This window comes from Cydia fagiglandana, chromosome 20, assembly GCF_963556715.1.
Source record: "Cydia fagiglandana chromosome 20, ilCydFagi1.1, whole genome shotgun sequence".
Classification (NCBI taxonomy): Eukaryota; Metazoa; Arthropoda; class Insecta; order Lepidoptera; family Tortricidae; genus Cydia; species Cydia fagiglandana.
Window position 1 is genome coordinate 2,525,722 of NC_085951.1, and position 27,468 is coordinate 2,553,189.

General features: G+C 39.0%; 1 protein-coding gene and 1 long non-coding RNA gene across 2 annotated transcripts in view; one reads left to right on the forward strand and one right to left on the reverse strand.

Moving 5' to 3' along the window:
* The window catches only part of LOC134674402 (serine/threonine-protein phosphatase alpha-2 isoform), a 68,783-nt gene that overhangs the window by 11,198 nt on the left and 30,117 nt on the right, over window positions 1-27,468 (forward strand). Inside the window, exon 4 of the mRNA XM_063532472.1 lies at window positions 5,587-5,675. Within this exon, the coding sequence (XP_063388542.1) occupies window positions 5,587-5,675 (89 nt within the window). The remainder of the gene's footprint in view (window positions 1-5,586; window positions 5,676-27,468) is intronic.
* Window positions 6,552-27,468, reverse strand: part of LOC134674411 (uncharacterized) — a 44,959-nt gene continuing 24,042 nt past the window's right edge. The window contains exon 3 of the long non-coding RNA XR_010099603.1: window positions 6,552-6,576. This is a non-coding gene — a long non-coding RNA (uncharacterized LOC134674411). The remainder of the gene's footprint in view (window positions 6,577-27,468) is intronic.

Sequence of the window (27,468 nt, forward strand, 5' to 3'; positions counted from 1 at the left end):
TGTCTCGTAAATCTTGAGCTAAGTCGACAACCTTAGTTCTCATTTCTACTTCAATATCGCTTAGAAATTATGAGTACTCTTACACTAGCTTTGACAAGGCAAATGGCAACTCCAGTGTTGCCAGATGAAATCTGAAATATTCAGTAGAAAAAAAATCGGTTTAGCAGTAGATAGGGGAAAAAAGCAGTAGATTTAAAAAGTGATGTCTGCAATAGGTAAAATAGAACAAAAAAAAAATTATGCTCTGACCTGACATGCATGCATGCACATGCACCAAACTCCCATAGAAAATTTGTTGCAGCTTTTTCACCGCGCGTTAAAAAAGCGTTTGAATGACGCAAATGTATAATCATGCATAGCTGGTCAAGCAAATCTAGTCAGTAAAAAAAGGCGCGAAATTCTGATTTTCTATGGGAAGATATCCCTTCGCGCCTACATTTTTCAAATTTACCGCCTTTTTCTACTGACAATATCTGCTTGACCAAGTATATGTATTCACACGAAGGCGGTTTTTAAGCGCGGCGCTTTTTTATCGAGCACTGTGCACTAGACGACACGATACGACGGTATAAAGTAACTAGATGATCCGGTCACGACGAATAATCATTCGTTTTCGAAAAATGAGTAGCTCAGCAGCAAAAAGCAGTAGATCAGTAGATATTTTTAAAATCAGATAGATTTACTGCTTAATCAGTAGATCTGGCAACACTGGGCAACTCCACACTCCGCAGTTTCATTCCTTTGCCCATTGACTTGAGGTCTTGAGCCAAGCCAAACCCACAAGCACTCATTGTGAAGTTACTTTACGATTCTCAAGGCCACACTAGCGCTCGAGTACAGTCGCTATCAGATATATCGGAGCGGCCAAGGTGTTCACAATATCTGAACATGCACTCTAACGCCTTGACAATAGGGGCGTGTTCAGATATTTGTGAGCACCTTGGCCGCTCCGATAATTGGCGATGTGATTAATTGGCCATTCGTCAGCCCTAATTTAAACTACATGAGGTCTAACAACAAAAATACAATATGTAAATTAGTAGTTGCAATGACAACACGAAGCCATTGCGTCTAGTCTAGACCCATTAGTAACCATTAAGTCTATCTGTTACTACTTACCAGTGGCGGCGCGTCAAACATATACATAGGCAAGCCGGGGCTAATTTGGCTTACATATTTCCTTTACAACTCTGCTCAAACGTCCAAAAACAGGCAAGCCGGTGGGAATCGGCTTTTATGGACGCGCCGCCACTGCTACTTACTTCAAAGTTACTTTTTTTGCTTAGGTAAGTGGCATTTGGCCAAAAAGTAAGTAGTCAAATTGCACTCAATGGATCACTCCACGAATGTACAAGAAGGGCTACAGTACGGGAGGAATGGCGACGGATTGTGAAGCTTGCCACCGGCCCTGATATGACGACCACTCTGACAAGAGTGTGACGACAAAGAAGAAAAGTGGCCACCACTATTGTTATACCACTGTTGTTTCTGAATTTGTTAATACTAAATAACCAGAAAAACATAAATGTAAAATGAGAGCCAAGTTCAATATTAAGAATATGCTTCGTTATTGACTTCGCTGGAAAAATAATTGAGATTACAACCCAAATAGTCCCCGTCTTTAACAATTAAACAAAGATGGATAAATTATCACCAGAATGACCCGGAAATTGCAAACTGCACGTTTTCCTTATCTTAACGTGCACAATATATTATCATTATCGCGCATTTTACATAATACTGTTCTTATACTCCATGCTTATGCGAATTTACGATTTCCTGTGAGTTGTAATTGATTCACAGTATGTTTTGTTTACACACATTTGATGATAACTTTGTTTATAAGCAACTTACGGAAGTAGGTAGATGTAGATGTTGCCTTTCCACGGTGATAGCGCTGAATAAATAATAGTACTAGGTACAGAAGACTCACTCTAAGCGCGTCTGTTACGATCAGGACAGATATGGCAGCTAGGTGGCGACCGAGCCTCGCGCGGCTTATTGGTGAAAATTGGTGTGGAACATATGTACTTTTAGCTACCTGTAGCAAAGCGACGAAATCGCGGAGTGAGCCACGCCTGGTAATATACATTAAAGCAGAGGCCGGGAAAGGGCAATTCGTGGATGAGATCCGATTTTGTCGGACGACGCGAAGCGGAGTCCGACATAGAAGACGAATCCACGAATTGCTATTCATGCCGATGCCGAGGCATATATGTATAGTGCTTTTCTCCAAACATGCGAGGAAATAAGGTACAATTATTTTAACTGGTGTTTATAGTGGTACTTGCATCAGCCCGTTACTTCGTATGATTGGGATGATAATGATTGATAAGCACTATCCTGTTATTTCTCGGGCCGCAAACTATCTCCATAGTCCAGTGGTTCCCAAAATTGACTTTGCTCTGACCCACCTAATAAAATCTGCCAAATTCGGAACCCACCTCTTGGCCCTCTTAAAAGGCGGTATAAAATATTTACGCCAGTGACCGATATATCCGCAACGCAGGTTCAACGCCAAAGACCGATTAATCGGTCACAGACCACAGAGCAACATAGACCTACGTCCTACGTGTATATGCATAAAGTTCGATTTCAGTTTTGACACTTCGGTAACGTGGCGTCCGAGTGACAGCTTTTGTGTTTGACAAGGCGTCGAAAAGGTTAATATTTGTAACGCTCAGTAGCCCTAGTAGCCTGAAGGCTCGCGACCTATTGGAAAATGCTCCCATAGTCCATACTGAATTTCATCTCAATCGTTTCAGTAAGCTTCGCGTGTGTCAAAATATAAATTTTTGTTTTCATTTCGTCAAACTGCGTCCGTTTACGACCAAAATAACACTGATTTCAAGATGGAAATATTTCTTGCGGCCTGTATTTGAGGGCCTTGATTAGTCAGTCGTATTAATCTTAATAATCTTTAACCTTTAAATATATAAAATACAGTTCAAGACTGTTTACTTTGTGAGAAACGGGTCAAGAGCGAGCTATGTTTACATGTAGATCGGCACCTAATTAGTAGCAAGGGGGCTGTCCATAAATTACGTCATCGATTTTTGCCGATTTGACCCCCGCCCCCCCCCCCCCCCCAAATTCATCCAATAATCATGCTTCGAATGACCCCGTTTCCTCCTACGTCATGCTACCATCATCCGATGTCCAGACAGACGGTACAGCAGCTCTTCTAAGAAACTATGCTACTGATGGGACAGAATAACAAGAAATAGTTGATCGACCCAGGACACACCTGATAAATCATTTATAAGTATCCTCTAGCCGCCCAGAGACCTATAAAAAGGTCTCCGGTTCCATTTTAATTTGAACTTTGTGTTGACAAAATAAAATTTAATTTTGCTTGGCAAAGTTTGGCATATGGGCGGCTAGAGGTTATGACATGGATACTCGTAATGCACAGGACAATAATCCCGTATGATCCCTAAAGAGCATTATCATTCCAGAGGTATAATCATCTGCCAGTATAATTGACAAACAAAAATCTATGCTATGCAGTGGGCGCGTCATGGTTCCATTTTTATCGCCTGTCACTATGCCCGTGACTTTCGCACTTGGTGACAGGTATGGTGACAAGCTATAAAAATGCGACCGTGCTACCGCCGCTATCTCTGCAGCTGACGGTACCTTTTTACAGTGTTTTTTTATTATATTAAAACTTTACATGCCATTTTGTTTACATTTGAACTGACATCGCTCTTGGCATTGAAACGTTTAGCTGAGTCCTTAAACTTGTCCTTCCATTTTACACGATAACGTGGCGTAGGCGTGTTTTTGCACGTCTACTGTGTTTACGCCATCCATCAGCTTGCGGAACAGACCATTTGCTTACTAGACGGGGAATGTAAGGACTCAAGACTGGACGCAAACGGCGAGCGGCCGAATATATTGCGCTCGGCCAAATTATTGAAAGGCTTTGTTTAGCTGCTCGCCGCGCCGTACGCCGCTTGCGTCCAGTCCGCGGGCTAAGACTCGCGGTCACCACACATTCTCACATTCAGAAAGGGTATGATCGAAGGTATCATTGTGATTGTGTAATAATGATAGTGTCTATGTAAGTGTGAAGTTGAATCTCTTATAGTCGCTCTGTGTGTGTTAAAAAGTGATATTTGCTCTCTCAAATCAATAACAATAATCATGACCACGATCATTCATTCCGAGCGTGACGTAGTAGCGTTTGCGTCCACCTTTACCACCTCACATGTACTTGCATCCACATTTACTATCAACAAAAGTAAATATCTTTGCGAATCGTTCGTTTTAAACATGGGAGACTGCTTCTAAGCTAACTTTTCATAGAAACGTCATATTTTCATAGAAATTTTACATTAATGACGACATTACCACACTTTGTCAGTACAAATGGTATGCGGAGAAAGCTTTGTCCGACTCTTTACCCAATGCTATGCGATCGCGAGATTCGTGAGTCAACTCTATGGGGCATGACCCGCTGCGTCCGATTCGCACGTTGTTCTGAAATTTGAGCGAGAGCTATCCGCGTATTATAGCGACATCCCGCTCGCACGACGTGCGAATCGGACGCAGTGTGCCATGCCCCCCTGTTTCACCTAATAGACAAGTGATCTGTGACGGCTTGTTATCGATGTGATGTGCACTCTCTTTAATATGCCACTGTTTACATTCGCGGTATTTTTATATCCGTCTATTTATGAACCGCCTAGAGAATCATGTTTCATACTAGAGTTAGACCAAGAAAAGTCTGCAGCGATTGTGGTAGCCCATGCAGTGCAAGTGTTATTTAAATCGTCAAACTTCTATGAAATTCTGACGTATAAATAACGACTGCACTGCGTGGCGTATCAAAATCGCTGCAGACTTTTCGTGGTCTAACTCTAAAGCTGTTTTTTAGCCAAAGGGTAAAAACGGGACCCTATTACTAAGACTCCACTGTCCGTCCGTCCGTCTGTCTGTCTGTTACAGGCTGTATCTTATGAACCGTGTTAGCTAGGCAGTTGAAATTTTCACAGATGATGTATTTCTGTTGCCGCTATAACAAATACTAAAAACTGAATAAAATAAATGTTTAAGTGGGGCTCCCATACAAGAATCGTGATTTTTTTGCTCGATACCCCTAAATGAACCCTTCCATTCCATTTCACATTGTCCATTCCTTTTGGAATGGTACGGAACCCTTCGTGTGCGAGCCGCACTTGGCCGATTTTTTCTTCTTATTTATCTTTATACATTTTGAATTATGAGATAGGACGGCGCTCTCTCTAACACGGCCATATTTATATGTTGTCATCATACAGAAATGTAACTTCTTTATAGGTAGAGTCTGCGGAAAGAGAAGAGTTGTGAAATGTGAGCCCATACGTTTCACGACTTTTCTCTTTCCGCACAGACTATTAAGGCCTGGGCACACCGGCTTGCGTGTGCGTGACGTGCACGTGTGCGTGCGCTAAAATGTTGGAGCCGCACACGTCACGCAAGCGGTGTGTCGTCTCTCATAAAGATCTGTATACTACAACGCTGCACGCACACGCAGCCGGTGTGCACAGGCCTTTAGTTGGTTACAATATGTTTCTAACAGCACTATTCCCTTGTCCGCAGATTCTACGACGAGTGCAAACGGAGGTATAACATCAAGCTATGGAAAACGTTCACAGACTGCTTCAACTGCTTACCCGTCGCAGCTATAGGTATGTACACTATTATACGTACACTACATAATGCATGATTATACCAGTGGTGTTCACAACCGGTGGTCCGCTGAACCTTTGTTGCTAAGATTCCAAACAACTTACAAACGTTAAATAAGTTTTATGATAAATTGGCGACTTATGCAACTACTTCACATTAACCTTTACAAGTTTACACATATTATTTATTATGTGTATGCTGGTCAAAAATCGTGGGTTCAAATTCAAGCATCGGTTGTGCTGTACCTACCTATAGAGCAGAAAAAAACATTCTAAAAAATAAAAACACTGACTAAAAATGATGTTGGGATCCTTATTATGACAATACACAGAAAAAAGGTTAACGATTCTTCTTTCGAATGCATGCTGACCCAAAACCTATGATGTTTTATGTTTTTGTGGTTTAATTACCAATTCTACATTCAAAACCACCGACAATAAAACAATGCCAATCAAATTTATTAACGTTTGAATTAAAAAACGAAGTGGTGGTCGGTATAGAAAAGGTTGGAAATCGCTGCCAGACACCGCGTATCGATTCGATGCAAGGTATCGGCAATTAGCAATGTCTCCCTTAGGACTGCGTCGTATCCGTATATCGGACTACACCCTGCATTATGCCATGCAAATGAAGTGACGGCCAAAGTGTCACATTTGTTAGCATAAAAATAAACAAACCCCGTTAGCAATGTTGCAATAGGGAATATTTATTTATTTAATCTTTATTGCACATAAGGAAATACACTGTACAAGAGGCGAACTTAATGCCATAAGGCATTATCTAATAATATAATATTACTCGAAACTCTGCGCAGGGGAGCGCCAATACCACTATTCATTACATTCTTGGGGGTCTACCGCGAAACAAGTAAATCGAAATTTCTTTATCTAACCTCTATCACTCTTGCATATTCCAGCGATAAAAAGGCAGATAAAAAAATTTCGATTTTCGCGTTTCCCGGTAGACCCTACAGACCGCCTTGATGCATCAATGTCATATTTAGACAATAGTCTGTGAAAACTAGTCAAAAAAGCAGTTTAAGGCACGGTATGTATAAGTTACTCTATGGTTTACTAGCTAGCTTAGTGCTGCACTCTGACGGCAGAACATTGCAGCAATACCCCCTATTCATTGAAAATTAGGGTTAGCAAAACTATTTAGGTACCTCTCTCTACTTATATCACTACACCTTATAAAACAAAGTCCCCCGCTGCGTCTGTCTGTCTGGGTGTTTGTATGTTCGCGATAAACTCGAAAACTACTGAACGGATTTTTATGCGGATTTCGCTTATTAATAGAGTGATTCCTGAGGAAGGTTTAGGTGTATAATTTGTTAACCCGTACGAAGCCGGGGCGGGTCGCTAGTGCTCTATATTCTGATTGAGGTAATATTATGTGGTCTAACTAAAAGGTATGTCTAATAAGTTTAGCTTGATCGACCAAACTGCCAAAGTTTGTGGAAAGTAGGCCGACGTTAATTGTCTGGGTAACTAAATAACATAGGGTAGGTCAAACTATTCATTACTCGATTTTTACTTGCTATACCTAAATATGCGGCAAATTGGTTCGACGAAGGGTATATGTATAAATACCCTTCGTCGAACCGATTCTGTATATAAATACACACATTTTACCACTTTGGAAGTGTCTCTCGCGCAAACTATTCAGTTTAGAAAAAAAATGATATTAGAAACCTCAATATCATTTTTGAAGACCTATATAACCCACACGTATGGGTTTGATGAAAAAAAAATATTTTGAGTGTCAGTTCTAAGTATGGGGGACCCCCAAAAATTATCGTATATTTTCTATTTTTGTGTAAAAATCTTAATGCGGTTCACAGAATACATCTACTTACCAAGTTTCAACAGTATAGTTCTTATAGTTGCTGAAAAAAGGGGCTGTGGCCTGTGACATACAGACGGACAGACAGACAGACATGACGAATCCATAAGGTTTCCGTTTTTTGCCATTTGGCTACGGAACCCTAAAAACTAGGGACCTATACCGTTATAACTAAAAATCAAAACATCTCACACATAACATGTATTGGTCGGATAAGGCAGAGATGGCGTCACGTCATCACAATAATAATATTTTTATAATCGATGTCACGTTGTTACCGTTTTACATAATCTTATTTACATACAAGCACCCACGTGCCGTAACAAAATAAACAAGAATTTGTATTCGTAAAAATGTATTGCGTCGAAATTCTATCTCGCAATTGGTACACCTTAAATAACAACTCAACAATTTGCAAACATGATTAGCAAAGTTGGTAACGGAATGGGAGAAACGAAAAAACGCATGGAATTATTGAGATACTTTTTGTAGAGTATAATTTCGAAACCTAACATTAGTGGATACTTTTAACTTAAGACGAAACAGGAGCTGAGATTTAAATATTTTAGGTAAATATACCCGTCTCGCTAACGGAAGCAGCTCCTAAAACTAGTGCAATAAGGACAAGGCGAAAAATCCTGCGTAAAAATCTCAAAAATCGAGGTTTCGTACTCTACTGTTTCCTCCTCCAAAACTTAACCAATCCTAACCAAATTAGGAAATCTAAATGATTATAAAATTATCTGTGTCGGACCCTTTTGCTTTTTTGGCTAATTGATATCAGTTTTGAATACCACGCCTCTCATTGCGGCATAGTCAATTAAGCCATTTCGGCCATTTTTGAAGGGCTCTAGCGCCTTAAAAAACAAAAATATCAAAAAAAGCTAAACGGTACGACTCAGATATTGACAATATTAATCAGCGTTGAAAAAATCATTGCTCTAGCTTCAAAACCCACGGAGGAAACAGTCGAGTACGTTTGTATGGAGAAATTACCACTCCTGTTGGCTCTTAACGGACCTTTATTTTAGCCATTGTTTTCTTCGTATTCACTGTTATTTTATCATCCATTACTTTTTATTGGCCCCCCAGAAGGTATTATTGCCTTGTTTCAAGTTCAAACTGTTATTGCTGCAAATTATTGGTTCAAAGGTTTCCAGTTTCAATTTGTTTATTGAGTATTTAACCCTTTGAACGCTTAATGTACTTGTAGAACCAATAACGCTTACGCACTCAAAGTAAATCCCATGCTTTGTAAGTTTTAAGCACTAATTTTAAGTAGAATCTTTTATTTACTACCTTATCTAGTACCAATGGTGGCAATATTGGATATTACAAGCTTTTAGTTAGTTTCACCTGACCGTTGTCTGTAATCAAATCTTGCAAGTTAAATTTGATCCACTTCCCGGTTTCCGATTGAGCTGAAAATTTGCATGCATGTATAAATCAGATGACAATGCAATATGGTACCATCGAGCTGGTCTGATGATGGAGACAGGAGGTGGCCATAGGAACTCTGTGATGAAACAACGCAACCTAATTGTGTTAGGAGTTTTTAGAATTGTCTCGATGAGTATTAGTTGTCTGTCGTAAGAAAAGTACAGTCAACGATAAAAGCTTGTACCAAAAATTATTTTTTTGCCAAAAACTTATATTACTTTTTTCTTAACTCTACGCCATGCAGCCAATGCTCTTAACACTTGCACTTGACTTGCTTGTATCAAATGAGATATATCGTTATTATCTTCCTCAATTTTTTTTTTTATTGCTAATAAACAAAAAACACTTAAAACTATTACAAAACTTCGCCAAACTGCGAAACAGTAAAACACACACAACAAACAGTATTAAAGTAACATGGAATATAACATTCTGGGTTTTCACGCCCATCTTTCCTTGTGCGATTAAATTGCATTAATGTATTCGCTTTTATAAGTCTTCATAAGGAAAAGTGCATGGTTACAAATATTTTAACCTGCATGAGTCAGCCCATTAGACCTGTTAAAATCCGGTGACTCAAACGGCAAAAAACTTAGGGGAACACATGATTTATGTGGTTTTGACGAAACAACACTATACAAGTATACATACTATCGAAACACATTATTGACCATTTGTAATTTTTGTATATTACAATTACAACGTAGAAAGGTTTAGTAATGCACACCTCTGTGAAGTATACAGGAGTCTGTACATTTTGTACTGGAAAAAAAAAAATTATGACGGTTCTACTTGTATCGTAATATGGTTCAAATATTTACACGTATCAAGCTAAAGTTTTTCGCAAACACGTCTCGTAAAAATAAATGCTCCAAAATAAAAAGAAATCGCCAAGAATGTCTGAAAATGACCAGATCGAATATTTGTAATCGTTTTGTTACAGTTGTTACGTAAAAACAAACTGTCGCAGTTTTTTTAGAATTTATTAGGTAGGTACGTGAACATATGTGAACATCTTGATCCTGACCCGCACGGTTACAAGTGTTACAACTAAACCCAAACCGGTTATCACAGCAACATCTAGACGTAGACAATATTTTCACATCCGCAAAACCTAGATATTCTAAACATGGCCCGGGGAAAGTCTAGGGCCCTTACGCTAGTTGGTACGCTTGAAACATTTTTAAACGCTAGAACACTTGCAACTAAGTTGAAGATTTCTACTGGCTTGGTATTCATTACGTCTAAACATTTAAAAAAAATTATAACCCAAGTAAGTAACCACACACTTTGTCCACCCAAGTATCTAAAAACTACAGTTAACTGCCATTTTCTAAACGTCTTTCCAAAAACATGGTCCATTATGGACAGTTTTATAGTTTAACACTTTAAACTCTCGCGTTTTGTACACATATTTAATTACACAAACGGGTCTAACGCAATATAATTTCATTGTTTTTACCTTAAATTCCGACGTTTCAGCTGAGTTGCGCCAGCTGTGAGTCAGTTGTCAGCTGTGGTCTTTCCGTGACCACAGCTGGTGCAACTCAGCTGAAACGTCGGAATTTAAGGTAAAAACAATGGAATTATATCGCGGTAGACCCGTTTGTGTAATTAAATAGTTTTGTAGGTAGTTCACAAGTTATTTGTTCCCCGCTTACTGGACCGGGTGTAAATCTGATCGCGCTGATGGCAAACATTTTTGCGGACCGTACCTCGTTAGATCATTGCTCAGTGGCTCATTTGATTAGCCACCCGACCATCCGAAATGGGCCGGAGTACTAATTTACTAAGCTGACCATTTACTCTGATTATGTACCTAAATAGTACCCAAGCTCCATTAATCTGAAGGTAATCTTGGCAGGGGACTAATCAATTTTGCTCAGTTAGAGAAGAAATGCCCACATGGGCGGCTCAATTGTTTTAAGATTTGCTGGTAAGGACAAAAAGGCAAAAAGGTCGAGCAGCCAATACTCTCACATTTATGTAAATTGTTAATAACTTTATGCAAACATTCGTCTAGCTAGATTTTCTATCATCTGTATGTGTGCGTGTGCCGTTCCATCTCTTTTTGAAGACTACTTTGTCGCAGACAGCATCAGCATATTGAATTTTAGGTGATCTGGGCGGCGTTAGTCAACTTTTTAGTCAGTTTTCTAACACAATATTGAGCTTTATTAATATTATACTTATTGTGTAATTCAGTAAAAATTCCCTTCCGTTCTCATTACACAGGAAGTTACCGATAAATTCGTCGAAGAACGAAAAATCTAAATTACCTTTTAGAGGGTTCGTATAAATTAACTTATCGATGAAACCTTCCGAACCAATCTCGATGAAGAATTTCATTTCAAATTTAATATCACGACTCCGTCCTAACACGGTTTCTTTCTTATAATTCTCGCGTTGAGTTCGTAGACATTTTTATTAAAGTTTCATATAAGATGTTATAAATATATCGTATGCTTACCGCAATGCGAAGGTCGGGACAGGTGTTACTATATTTAAATTAAAACGTAAGACGGTGTACGAGTACGATACTGTATTTATAACGGATTTATTTAGTTTAAGATCTTATGACGTGGCAGGCCCAGACGGAGATGGCGGGACAACTTAGACAATAGACACCTTCATTAGTAACTGTCGAAAAAAGTACAACAATGGGAGTCGTGGAAATCAAGGGGAGAGGCCTTTGCCCAGCAGCGGGACACTCATAACCAGCTAAAAAAAAACCTTATCATGTTTATAAAATAAATGCGTGTAGTGTTAGTGGCATATATTTAATAATAATGAACAAATTACCATTCAACACCGAACTGACTGTTATTCATTTACATGAATTCGAAACATACGAAGACTATGTTTTACATCTAATCTAATTATAACTGACATGATCACATGAAATACATTCTGACAAGCAACGAATGCCTCTATATATAATTTTACGAAGTGAATACATTGGCTTATAAAAGCTAGAGCTAGACATAAAGCCGCAAGGCGTTGTCTACCTTTGATCTTTAGGCAAAGCTAGTTGTTCGTAGAAACCGCCGTCCTCTTAAAAGATCTAAAAACATAAGGAGCCCATTTATTATAAATACATAATTTATGCTATTTCATCCCTAATAGAGGAGGCAGGTGAAAGATGGTGCTCTTGCCATACTTACTTGGTTGGCGCGATGACCCAAAAGTCTTGGCCTTCAACACAAGAGCACGCCACTTTGATCGGTCCAGAGCGGTATCCCGCCAACTTTCCCCGACGCCGAGCTCACGGAGATCTGCCTCTACTATAACGGAAAGAAGGATGGTTCCTAACCTTCAATTGACCAAAAAGTATTCTAAAAACACCAGCAACAACTTCATTTACCCCTAATTAAACTTGAAAACACATGCCAACATTCAACTGAATGAAATTTAAGCATGTAGTTGAATTTCTGCAGTAAACTAAACCCGGGTGTCACACGTGTTTGCTGCCAGCAAAGTTAAATCTCACTTAAATTCTTACGCAATTAAATTCCCAAAAGACTGTTCATTCCAATTAAGCTTTAACTAAGCCAGTGCATCACGTGAAACGTTCTAAACAAATTAAAGTGGATCCGTCGACTTCGCCGTCCTTTGGGGGTCGGGCGAGAAGTAAGCAAAGTAAGGGCTCATTAAGACGATGCGAGAACTCGCATGCGAGTCTCTTTACATTGCGGGTTTTGATCGGTCGGTTGAATTGGACGTAACCAACAGTCCGCAATGTAACTAAAATCGCATGCTAGTTGGCGCGCCTTCTATGTCCGCCATAATTGTGCTTACGAGAGTATATGCTGGTTAGCAGCATTATAGGATTATGATAGTGATGGGTTTTAAGAAGTATTTTGTACTTTTAAAAGCCTATTTTTTACATATTTATGAGCATATTGCGCATCTCTTTGTTATTCACGAAATCTTCCCAATGTTAAAACAAATCGTCTCATCGTCTGCAATAGACGAATTGAAAAGGCTTATCGGGATTTTGTCTTTCTCTAGCTGAAGCCATAACCATCCAATTTGAGAAACTGATAAATTTGCATACGCACCAGCTCTCTTCTAGTAGAATGAAATAATCATTTTGACTTTAAAGTCACTTTTACATCAATGCATTTTTTTCTTAGCTGTCCACATAAGAATCTTCATAGTCTTATAAGGCATGTTGGAACATTTTGTCGATACCAGCAGCCATAATTTTTGACAGCGACACATTTAACTGACCATTGGTAAACCTTATCTCTTTGCAATAAAGATTACAAATATTCCGTTACCTGAATCAACTATCGACGGTGATACTGAATACCCTCATACGCTGAAACAACTACGAATCTGCGTAGACTTCAATGAGCTTGAGTGCGTAGACTTCAATGAGTGCTAGTACCGGAAACGAATACTAGTTCAAAGCCGGGCTTAACCTCTTGCCTGTTATTTAATCACGACGCTTGAAATATTCGTGTTTGTACAGTGAAAGTGAATGAATCCGCATATTCTTACATAACCCGTCCGGAGTTAAGCCACTACAAATGTACACTTTACACCCAATGTATATTCACATAAGAGCTATTTTCCAGTATCACTCGTGTGTTATAATCGTCTGTTACCAAGCGTGTGTGAGACGATTGTTCGGACAGATTAGTGTAAGGCCTTGGTCTCCGGTTGTCGCCGTGCGATGTTGTAGGTATAAGGAAGGCAGATCCAGAGACCAGGGCCTGCCAGAAAATCCTTATCTGGCTCTGGACCGCTCGAATATGCAAGAGCGATAGAGGGGCCGATAACGATTTTTAATGTTGGCGGTAGGCCCTCGAACTGCGACCTAATTCAGACATACATTACAATAATCGAACGTTTCAATGGTTCTACTCGTCATAAATATGTTCAAAAAAGTGGTTGAAACGCTAAAAAGTTTTATTATACTGCTGTGAGTTTACTCTTTATAATGCCGAATGCTGAAAGCGCAGATGGAGCACTATTGGTTGATCTCAGCTTTTCCATTAGAATATGTTTAGAGTCCCATTTCTCAAAGGGCATTGGATTTGGATTACTGTCGTCTTAGAAAACCATACCTACGATGGTCTCTTGACAAGAGCTTCGATTTTCGGGCTTTCCATTTCGCGGCTACGAATCTTAAAAACACTCTTACAGCTGTATTCGAACAATGAGATACGTCAAATACTAGATATTGAAACGATATGGTTTAGATATGTCAGTGTCAAACAAGTGTCAAAATTTACATTTCCTCAAACAAAAAAGTCACCTTTGACACTTGTTTGACACTGACATTTCTAATCCATATCGTTTCAATATCTAGTATTTGACGTATCTCATTGTTCGAATACGGCAGTTACACTAGTTTGTTGAAGGTAGTCTTTCTGTATAGGATATTCCAGCATTATTGATAATGACTCTAATTGGAACGTGATAAGGGCGTTATTTGCGTGTTTCAACCATAGCGTGATGTCGTTTGGTCGCGAACATGCGAACACGCGTTAACTTTGTAAAGCTTAATTAATTTTTCACCTCGGGTTAACATATGCTAATGCTATATAAATGCCGGAGTAATGTGTTCAGTTCACGCTTTATTTGGTTTGTTATGAACTTATGACGGCTCTTGAAGTCACATGGGGTTTTAAGAATTTCATTAGTGAGGAATTATGTAACTTAATGACGGTCTACTGGATTAACGCCGATTATTTCAATATTTTGACTTTCCTGCTTTTTAGGGTTCCGTACCCAAAGCGTAGAAACGGGACCCTAATACTAAGACTCCACTGTCCGTCTGTCTGTCAACAGGCTGTATCTCATGAACCGTGAGATTTTCACAGATGATGTATTTCTATTGCCTGTATAATAACAAATACTAAAAAGTACGGAACCCTCGGTGGGCGAGTCCGGCTCGCACTTGTCCGGTATTTTCATACTTTTCTAACAACCGCCCTAGGTTTTCTGTATATGAGGCACTTTTTGAGTATACCTATGACATCTATTTCAGTTTACAACTCTGTAACACAGCGGTCACACAGTTAACGATGTGGACGCGGGCCGCACTTTGTTAATATTTATGACTTTATCACATTGTCATTTGTCAATATTACATACAAAGTATCCAGGGAGGCTCGCGGGCCGGAAGTGAGGGGTTCGCGGGCCGCGGGTTGCCGACCGCTGCTGTAAAAAATCAAATGTGTGTGAAGTTTCCGAAATGTTTTAAGTAGGCACATCATCTCCATCTGCCTTTGTCCCAAAGGTCACTGACCTGAAGCCTGTATTCAATACACGTTTTTGGCAATGAGTCCCAAACTTGATAAGGCCTGATTCGAAACAAATTTGACAAATTCAGAGTGATTTTTCTTGGATATTTTCTAGCTTACTTTATATATACACTACGACATTATAATTATCAGAATCACAAAATTATTATACCAAAAAAATTTTTTTTTATCAATTCTAAGATGATCAAAAAAATCAAATAAACGCCGCCGTCTTTTTAATTAGGCGCCAAATTGCTGTCAAAAACTTGATAAGTATGGAAGAAACTTGCACATAACTAATTTCCAACATAACCTGTTACCTAATATTATACCAATACTGAAAGGTAATTTCATTGCAATATCCATGAAACAATGAGGATCTAGACATATCTTCAAATAACTGGCGTATCAGGAATTTCGTCGATGTGGTGTCAGTTACCGGGCATTGGTTACTTTTCGACAGAGAAATCGACACCAACATCACTAAAAGAAACGGTTCGCAGCTTTAGTTTAATAATGCGGATTTCCAATATTACTTTGATAATATTTGGAGATGATCCACGATGTTTATGAGGCAATCAGCATGCTTAAGCCAGTACCCTCGAAATCGGACCAAAAAACTTGATTCAACAAAGTCCCACAGTATTGACCTATTGAACGGTATGGAGTGGAGTGTCCAAGGAATTAGTTCGTTAAAACAACAAAAACTATATGCAATATAATATTTCAAAATAAACATTGTTCTTGATAGGACTCAAACTAAGAAACTGTCAAAAAACACTGTCGGATGTATGATGGAGGGCATACAACAAAACTAACGACAGGAGCGGGAAGAAATGGAAAATGATGAATTTACTTATAAATAACAATTTTTAAACAAATTTTCAATAAATTATGGAAAAACAAATCTTGATTCAGCTAGCTTCAGTACCATTAATAGGGTTTTCAATTTGGCAGATTGAATTCGAATCAGGCCTTACATTCTCTTTACGACCGATCCTTTATCTTTATTTACTTTATCTTCGAAGATATTGACAAGTCGTGTTTGGCTTCCAGTAAATTATATATTATTATCTTAAAGGTTATTGACATTTATTGATGGGTGTGTTGAAAGTTGAAACATATGATACTTCGTTTTGGCATTTATGATGACACGTATGTTGGTCTGAAACAATTGTACGTCCGTTTTACGACGTCGCGTCGTTATACATTAAATATATTATTATGCTCACTTGAAAATATATCAGTTGTCTAATTTATGTCGCGCGCTACTCCATATGTGTCGCTTAACTTCAAACTCGGGTAAATCCATTGGACCCTCTCAGCAAATATCTACCCTATTACGTTTTCTTAATACCAAAATCGCATAATCTGACAGATTGATTTACCCGAGTTTGAAGTTAAGCGACTCATATGTAAAATCGCACATTTGACAGGATAAGTAAGACATGCTAATATGACGCTTCATCTGCCGCTCGTTATATAGATAAAAAATAATTTGCTATTGCTATCTTTTGCCGTTTCTTACATGTTTTTACAGTTAGTTTCTAAAAAAAATACATACTTAACATAAATCAAAGACCGCATTACCAATTACGAGTGCGTTCACAATATCTGCACAGAAATCAGGCCGATTATCGGTCTCGCTCGGATCACCAACCCCTATGCATATGCGCATGTTTTCTCCTCATTTGCAACATACGCCCGTGCATAAAGTATGCACCGTATCGTATATGCACGTGCGATACCGCATTGGGGTTTATTGTTACGCTTATCGTGATAAGCGGAGCGGTTTGGAAGTCGCTCGTGATGCCCACAGAGCTATAACCGCGAAAATCGAAGTTCGCAAATTGCGCTGTTGTCACTCTTATTACGCCTTCATTGGAGTAAAAGAGACAGATCGCCGCAATTTGCGAATTTCGGTTTTGGCGGTAGCCCCTCAGGGCCCGCTAAGGACTTACGGTTAAAATGAATGGTTATGGGTTATGGCAGACCTAATGGTGTTGCAAGCTTTAACCTTTTGGACGCCAATGACCGATATACCCGCACCGCAGGTCTAACGCCAAAGACTGATTAATCGGTCACAGACCACAGAGCAACATAGACCTACGTGCATATGCATAAATTCAGACACAGACACAGATCTCCGCAATTTGCGAATTTCGGTTTTGGCGGTAGCCCCTCAGTGCCCGCTAAGCACTTACGGTTAAAATGAATGGTTATGGCAGACCTAATGGTGTTGCAAGCTTTAATCTTTTGGACGCCAATGACCGATATACCCGCACCGCAGGTCTAACGCCAAAGACTGATTAATCGGTCACAGACCACAGAGCAACATAGACCTACGTGCATATGCATAAATTTCAATTTCAGTTTTGACACTTCGGTGACGTGGCGCCCGAGTGACAGCTTTTGTTTTTGACACGGAGTCGAAAAGTTTAAATGGCTACATTGACCGCTTGAGATCTAGCGGGACATAGAACATAATTTTCAGAGAAAAAGGCTGACGTTATTTTTAGGTATTGACAATATTGTATGGAATGGAACGAATGAATGACAACCTTATTAGTGTTACTTCTCACTGATAGTAGTGATAGTATCTAATCCAGATTAGGTACTGTCTCTCGATATTTTGAAATATCAGTTTTATACACCTACCTATTTTTTTAAGGGAACGCTGCCATTATTTCCTAAAATAATGCTAGTCAATCTCACCGAGAATCCTTATTCTAAACATACTTAATACATTCTCACCTTAACAGTTTCCATAGCAACCATACGTATGCAAGCACTGCACCACCTTAGCCGTTTAGCCGTGTTACTCGCGGTCGGCGACCCCCTTTCCCGGCACTGCCATCTGAAATAACACGCCAAACGAATTCGTTTCATGTCAAGAACACGCATAATTAGTCTTGTTACGTGTTAACAGTTGAATAAACATGCCACTGGTAAATTAGCAAATTCTAATGATTGGGAATACTTGAGACATTACTGTCGTCGCTCAGTCAATGTAGAGGTGTGATTATTCTATGACATTTTGTCGGCCGACTGTTCTAATCAATAACAAGTAATAGGTACAGTCAAGTGTATATTAATATGGATGCACTCATCTCTCTCTCTCTTCCTAACTATTTATCCCGGGTCTCTATTGTTTCCCAAATAAGTAGTTTTAAGTCATAATGTATTGTTTGCCCGTGTTTTCGTTGGTCATAATTGGTTTTTCTCAGAAACGCGTAAGTTTTCAGGATTGCTATAAAACAAACCTAATCCATCTACAGAATAACCTTACGAAAATCCTGAAAAGTTAACGGTTTCAGTTTTACGACTAACGATAATATGACAAACTCATATTATATGATTATGTCTTAAAACTTTTTTTTTTTTGTTTTTTTTAGAAACAAACAGTCTCGTATTGCTACATTGGATACAATTGCATTTTAGTAATATTGTAGACTTACAGTTTCCTTAATTAAATTATGTAAACCTAAACATTAAAATGTGAAAGTACATAAGAATTATGAATTATGAATTATCTATATGAATCAAACATACTTAAACGGTGTATTAATTAACAGTGCCAGAAAATTTGAAAGTTATGTAGATGTAATAACAATTATAATAATTTATGTGAAACAAAGGGACCCCTATCCCACATGGTGGCGGGGTCAGCTTTCCTGCTTAACCTTCTCCACTTCGCCCTGTCCACGGCATCGTCCTCGGATAACTTGCACTCACTCATGTCCTTTAGCACTACATCCTTGCATCTTGTTCTGGGTCTGCCCCGAGATCTTCGACCTGCATCATACTCGAAAATATTTGCCATAGCTCGTATTTCAACGAATTAACACCTGATTGTACATACAGATTTACAGAAGACGTAAGTACTCTGCTTAAAGGGGCCCACTGTTTAACAGTCCGCCGGACGGTATCGGCCTCTCCCTCCCTCCCTCCCTCTCTCTCTCTCTCTCTCTCTCTCTCTCTCTCTCTCTCTCTCTCTCTCGTCCTCGGATAACTTGCACTCACTCATGTCTTATAGCACTACATTCTTCCATCTTGTTCTGGGTAGACCCTAGATCTTCGACCTGCATTGCCTACTCAAAAATATGTGCCATAGCTCGTATTTCAGCGAATTAACACTTCACTGTACATACAGAAGACGTAACTAGTCTGCTTAAGCCTTATTGTCTTGACTAAAGTCGTGTGGAAGTCAGATCACTTTAGCTAACTAAGATAAGCGCTTATGTAAGATATAGTGACTTTGATAAGAGTTAAAGAGTCAGTACTTTATATAAAGCACGCAAATAGGTTTCACTTTATACCGAAATATGAGGTACAAAAGTGAAAAATTATGGGTGAATGGTGATTTAGGTTGTCAAGTAACGTTAAATTTAGACAGAAATATCGGTTTTCTAACGAGTCCAGTGAACTTCTTAAATAAACGAACCATTACTAAGTACACCTAGAAAAAGCCTAAAGAATAACAACATTGTCGAAATTATCGCCGTATTTTTCTTATACTCTCTCATTCGTACATAATTGATGACCTGAATTTCGCTCTTTTACCAGTATTTTTCTTATATAACCTCGTTCAAAGTTCTTTGAAATATTGAAATTACAGAGAAGTCTCTTTCATTGCTTAATTAACGGCCGACTTAACCAAACTGGATTACATCCTTATAATATTATAAAAGGCTGTATTTTTTATCGTTAATATTATTGGATTGTGATTGTTATTTGGTTGAACGTCCTGCTGCCTACATAATACGAACTAATGTAAGTATCATTTTTAAACGTTCTTGTAGACTGTATGATGACACACAAGGAAGGAAGTCTCACTGCGACGGTTGAGTATCGGAAATTATGTCAGCTGTTATGATAATAATACATATTCTTTGATCAAGAGCAAGACCTACTTGGCTAAAGCTACTGGTTCTACGGGTATGGGTCGTACCCGTACATGAGAATGATTTATATTTTCTTTTAAATCGTGACATAAGAAAATGATTATAACTAAGGAAGGAAGATAATAAGAGATCCATCTCAAAATAAACGTTTGAATACTCGTGCGGAAACTGAAGTGTACTTGTAACAGAATCTCAAGGTGCTACTTAAGTCATCGCCCGATATGTCCGACGAAAATAATCTACCAATCGCTCGCCGTTTTCGATAAACGAATGATACGTTTCGGGCTTTATTGGATAATCTTACGAAATCATTCAGGTATTTAAACAGTACAATCCTAATGAAAATGGACTAATAGTAGAGAGATTTACCCGCTCTGTTACTGTCTCGTCTGCTAGTGTCAACTTTCGATATTAGTTTGGAAGAAAAACATCATCATACTTTTAGGTCTATGTCTAAATGAAGGTTATTTCTGTAACTCGCGACTTATCAGCCGTATGTGACGTGTATTGTGTACGTGTGTTCCCAATAAAATATACATATTACGGAAATAAATCTCTGTGAAGTTTCTGAAGGCTTTTATGAACAATCCATTACAGGAGTCAAACCCTGTTATATACGGTTGGTTACGGTTATGAAGGAATATGCATCACGTGTGGTTGACGTGTTCATTTGCTGCCAACCCCCGTAGCCTGTTTATGACACTAGACATTGTTTATAGCAAGGTTTGATATTTCTGCACGCACAATTGTCGTAATTGTGTCATAATCTGAGTTAATCTTCAACTCTAGCAATTCTAGCCTTAGAGAATATAACCAACGGAGTGGTCATTAACAGGCGTTCCCCTCTGTCGAAAAAAGGCGGCCAATGGTCAACCACATGTCAACCACATGTATGGACTGACGTTTATCTGACATGACGTACCTATACATTTGATGTACCCCTCCCCCGCAGAAAACGGCAGACTATTTTTTGTACCTAAAATTATAGACATGGCGTCTCCGTTGGTTATATTTTCTAAGATTCTAGCACTTGAAGCACTTCCAAGTAGACGTGTGCGCCGCGCCGGCGCGCCGCCGCCGCCGATAAATGATCGGCGTGAAATCGGCGTGACCTTGAGTGTTGTTAATTAGCTATTCCAAGTTGGTTTTTGGATTACAAAATGGTTTGTTTGTATTACTTATGTTACAGTTGTCAAATATACATCAATTATTAATTAAATAAAACTAAATAGCCTGCTAAATAACTGCTGCTAGTGCTGCTTATACCTTGGACAGCTAGAAGAACAAACCCCTCCATTCTTAAAGAGCTCTATATTGCCACTCATCTCTTCCCAACATGCCATGGGTGAGCCCTTAGATTCTTCGAACATATTATCCAACGCATGATGTGGAGAAACACATGAATTTAAGCCGAATTAATGGCAAACGTGCTCGAGTTGGAGCATGTGTGAGATGGTCGAACGCTATGAAGAGGTCGGCTTGCAGCAGTCTGCACCGTGCAGTCCTTACGGCTTATGACCGCACGAAATGGAGACAAATTACATGTAGTCGCAAGCCTCAGCAATGAGAAAACGAGAAAGAAGATACGTCTCAGTGAGCCTGGTGCTTGTACGACAAGAAAACCATTTAAAAAAAGCCATAGCAGTCCACTATAGTCCTTCCTTGCCGTATCCGGCAATGGCGACTCCATCAACAATTCTTATCCGGATTATGAAAAGCCCTAATGTGGCTCGCAAAACCAAACTTTGTCTTGAAAATGCGGTCACACGATGCGCAATGGAGTTGTCCAGTCGAGTTGCGGGTGTATGTGTAGGAGGGCTTAGGTAGCGTCTTGCGGATATGACGCTTAGCATCTAAGTCTTCCAGACGCTGCTGCTCAAATTGATCTACTTTCTTATGGACACTAGAACGCCATTCCGATCTTTGTAATGCAATACCCAGCTCAGCCTCCCAGCAGTCCGTCGGTATCCCAGTGGGCACGCGACGAGGTGGCGTTTGATAACATCTTTATGTCGCAGATATTGGCCCCCCTGCTTCCGCTTTCCACAAGAGAGCTCCGAGTCGAAAATTGCTTTGGGCAGTCTCTTATTCTCCATACGCACGACATGGCCACACCACCTTAGCTGATGATTCATGATCAGTGCTTCAATACCAGGCATCTCGAGTCATCAGTCCACTATAGTCTAGCAAAGGTCAAGGATATGTGGAGTTCTATTTTGTTAAAAAAACGTCATTTTAATAGGATAAGCCATGGAAACCTTGAGAAAACGGATCGAAGGTCATTGGGACCAGGTAACCTCTTATTTCAAGCCAGTTACTAGGGAAAATAAGTTATTATACCTATTCTATATTCATTTACAAACCCTATTTTACTCACAGCATATTCAAACTATACGTAGTTAACTGACCAGTAACCTGCATTGATAAAATTTTCAAGAAAAACAACAAATTAATGATTTTTCTTCAGAAACTAGAAAGTCAAGGTCACGCCGATTTCACGCCGAAAACACGCCGCCGCCGCCGATTTTTTGGCAAACGCCGCCGCCGATCATTTTTTAATCGGCGCACACGTCTACTTCCAAGTCGTGCTGTTGAACCAAATCTCATTTTTATTGTAGAAAAAATCATTTTTATTATGAATGAGGAGCCGTAATTGATTACTCGCCTTACTACAACGATGACAACCTATTTTATAGCAACCTAAAGGTGCTATTGAGAGTAAAGCCCGCTTAAAAAGATTCTCGACGCGTATCAACCGTGAAAAAATGTATGAAAACAAGTTACGTTACACTGGTCACAATGTAAAAAGGGCGTATGCCGCGGTTAATCGACTTAATCGTATTAAGCGGGTTCTACTCTAATTATAAGCTTAGTAAGCCATTGTAATTCAGCGGTCTCGCATCAATAGACTGTAGTCTGAGAGCCTGACTCGACTCCTACGAGTAAATTATCAACAGCCTCTCTGCATAATATCTCAAACTTGAAGGGTCTGGGGTATAAATTGCCTGGACCGATGTCCCGTCCCAATGAGGCAATCATCTCGGGTTTACAACTTTTATATCATTCCAAAATTATGTAATGGCCTGAACTTTTTAATTTATTGTTATAGCGATGTAATAAAATGACGAGACGCGTGTAATTTGTAATTAATTCTTCTATATTAATACAGCGTATGTTGTACATAATAAAGCATTAAAACACTAGTTTTTATTATGAAACTAGCTTCGCTCGTTACATAATAACGCACTCTTATTTTAATGCCTTTCATTAACTGCTATTATAGATTGCGGTATTTACATGTACAACCGGAAAGAGTTACGATACGAATCATCAACAATACCTAATTAATTGTTCTGCCTGTGACTTCCACTGCGTGTTTACCTTCATATGTGACGTTCTCAATGAAAAGGTACCACATTATCGGTTGTCGATAAGGTTGATTTCAAATGGAAGCTTTATGGAAATAGCGCCTTATTGACAACCGACAATAAGTACACTTTTGGTTGAGAACGGCACTTTTCATGGCTTAGATATCCAAGTTCACTTCGTTATATCTTCGCATAATGTTATTTACCATTTGTTAATAAATGTTTTTGTTTGTTTCAGGTAAGTGTCATATGTCACCATGCTATTATCTGTAGAGAGATTTAGTAAGTATTTGATATACATATAGGGGAGACCGAGGTGAGTTGTGACAGAGGAGTGATGTAACAACGTCGATTTTTTGGAATCTATTAACTAGAAACTAGGTCGCAATAGCGCGCGTTTGTTAGTTCAAGTTACGAGCTAAGAAACGCACACTGTTGCGATCTAGTTTCTAGTTAATAGATTCCAAAAAATCGACGATGTCACAACTCTCCTCTGTCACAGCTCACCTCGGTCTCCCCTAACATCTGCTAGAGAGGTATGTAGCTTAGAGAAAACAACGAAACACCATCTAGTGAGCTCTTAGAAAACATAAACCCTTTATAAGGCAGAAGGAATATATTTACCACATGATTTTGAACTTTGTTTCTAAGTGATAGAGTTCAATTTTGCATAGTTTCTGAGACCCTATTTGTACCTTATAAAGGTTTAGCTAGGCCGCATAAACGGCTATGCGGTGCTATGTCTAAGATCTGAGACTTCTCTTAGTGGAACCATCTTAGTGATAAGATTTATAACCATGCTACTTGCAATAGTCCTAATGTAGTGCAATACTTTTACCCCGCCATTTTATATGGGTGTAAAAGCTTTAGATTGACATAGGCGTGTTTACTGCCACGGTTCAAGGGCAAAACTGTCACGGCCGATTTAACTCCAAAACCACTTTCCACTTGAGGAATCAACTACTACCCTTAAGTCTATATGCGAAAGAGCTAAAATAGCATCTTTAAAATGCCAACGCAATCCTTTTGGCACATTACATTGCCAGTCTGGCAGAAATGTTACCCTATTATTGAAATTTATGCTAGTATTCTTGTAGTGCTCGAAATCTCTTTAAAGTTATGTCTTGTAGAAATTGTTTATTGCAAAACGCTTGCGTTTGAAGTGTCATCTCATTTTTAACCGACTTCCATTTCATAGAAGGAGGAGGTTCTGTATTCGGTTGTGGCTATGTTTTTTTTTTCTATGTACGTTCACCGATTACTCCGACATCCGTAGTCCGATTTGAGTAATTCTTTTTTTTATCATTAGAAGTTGCCTTTACAAGAAATACAAGTGTTCGACCGGTTTTGCTAGTTTTAACAACAAGGTGCATATTTCTAGAAATATAGCAGGTGTAACTATGTACAGTCACCACACGGGATTGTTATGCCATTTAGGGTTCTTGCTAAATTGGAAGTGCTATAGCGTAAGTATTGGACAACCAATTTAGCTAGGACCCTAAATGGCGCAATAATCGCGGAACGAGATGGTACATATAAATTATATTCGTTAAATCGATTCTCTCCTTTATTAATATTCACACAAAAACTACATTGAGGTCGAATTTCTGCTACACAGTTTTCTGAACTTTAAATGATTGTATGTATGTGTAAGGTTTTCTTCATTAAAATATCGATGAAAAAATCTTCTTCTATAGAGACGGCTACCATCTTACGTACATTCCCGTTTGTGAAATCACTGTAAATGACTGCCCCTTCCCCCGAGATAAATTCTTTTTACGTAATAAATGAACATCCCCTAACCACAATATCCCAGTCAGTTAATATTACCGCAACGAAGCCAAATTAGGTCAATTGCAATAAATATCTTTATTACGTCGTATTCTGTTACCCTTTATTGTACAGTCGCCATCAGATATTATCGGCGCGGCCAAGGTGCTCACAATATCTGAACAAGCACTCTAACGTGTTGACAATAGAGGCGTGTTCAGATATTTGTGGGCACCTTTGCCGCTCCGATATATCTGATGGCGACTGTATAACTGGACAACGTTCACCGCACCTGCTCGTAAATGTTATGTTACGTCTGTGGCCGTGATAGGTTGCCCTATTGTTGCCTTTTACTGACGCATTCAGGGAAAAGGTTACCTTTTTCTTTTCTCGGCCGAAACGGAAATGTGAAAAATCTATCTAATCCATTTATTTAAAGATGAATTTAGTTAATACATTCTACCTTCTTTTTTTCGCCTTACCAGGCCCAGACAGGAGGGGTAAACCAAGGCAGTGGTGGCGTAACGTCATCGCCAAAGATTTAAACGCCTGTGGTTTAGCGGAAACCGATGTCCAGGATACAGCGAAGTGGAAGGAGAAAAGTAGGAAAGCGGACCCCGTCACAGTACGGGACGCTAGGAGGGTGATGATGACTTTCTAGAGCATTAAAAATAGAGGGCCTACCGCGGAAATCGAAATTTAGTCGTCATCTACCACTCTATCGCTCAAATACGCACGAATGACAGAGAGGCAGAAAACGAAACTTCGATTTTCGCGGTAGGCCCTCAGGCCATTTTAGTATGGATATTTGACTCTAACGGCCCATTTTATTGCTCATGATTGTGTTTATATTTCCTACCTAAAAGAAACCCCGTAAATTGTCCGTGTTATCTATTGAAATTACAACTGCGTTACCATAAGATCAGAGGTCTTCTCTATCAAAGGTTTTTCACAAATTCTTTTGAATTTTTGTTTATTGTCCATCTAAAATATATGTAATAAGCTTAGTGTTAGCTATGTAATGTACCTATATAGTTAACTGTTTAGGCACGAACAACACGTCAAAACGTCAAGACAGATTATTTATGCGATAAAAGTAGAATGGCTCAGAAGAAATGTCGCGAATGAAATGGAAATATTACCACGATTCGGACATAAAGCAGCCCTTACAAATGGCGGTCGGCGAAAAACGTGCAGCATTTAAACGGCGTCGCCAAAGTCCACAGAATTAATGCCTAGGGTTGAAAAGACCCGGAAAAATTCTCGTTTTGCTTCTAAAAGCCATGTTTTTTTAAGTGTTATTCGGAAAAAAACAATGTGACACACTTAGTTAAAATTGTTTTTCCGAAAAAAAATCGAAATAAATGCATTCTGAAAAGAACTTTCCATTTTTTCCATTTATATTTAATCCATACTACACCTGCTTAATCGTGTGTTTTCTTATCTAAATGCTGGCTGGCGATCGTTTGTCAAAATGTCTATTGACTTTGACTCTGTCGTTAGTTTAAAAAAAAATCATTTCTTTCCCAAAAAAACTGAAAAATACGGAAAAAACATTTCAAAACGTCCTGAAAAAAAAACGATTTCATTTTTCAAAAATTTTCAACCCTATTAATGCCGCCAAGGAAAGTTATGAGGATCGCCTATATCGTATCTCTAAAACGGTTCAAGGCCTGCGAAGGTTAGCGGCTGCTTCTATTTTGAGGTAGCACGTGCGCTGTCGGGCGCTCGCAGCATAGCGGCTGTCAAAGACGGATTAAAGGATTAGATTCGACCCTAATAGTCAATTAAACTAATTAAAGGGTTAAAAGATAATATTTATATCGGAATTAATTTAGTATAATGCATTCCGTCTTACATTTCGTGGCACAAGACAAGAGTTAGACAAGACAGAATCTGCGGTTTTACCGTTACCTTGCTCAAAATTGTCTCATATTGTATAGGACAAAGGCGATCGTTATTAGAGATATTCTGGTAGAGTTTTTTTTTTCAAACTAGGCAGTGCATAAAAAGTATAAGTTTCGCGTAATTTTTAAGTTGCACGGAAAAACTAACTACAATTTTGTCATCCTTTATTTATGCAACAAAAGTACTTAGTTGTTTGTTACTAAACAGGAAAAAATTGGCGTCAAATGCAAGCCGCATTGTTACAATCAGGAAAATTCATCTCTTGCATGTGTTAACGGAATAATAAATCGACATCAGACC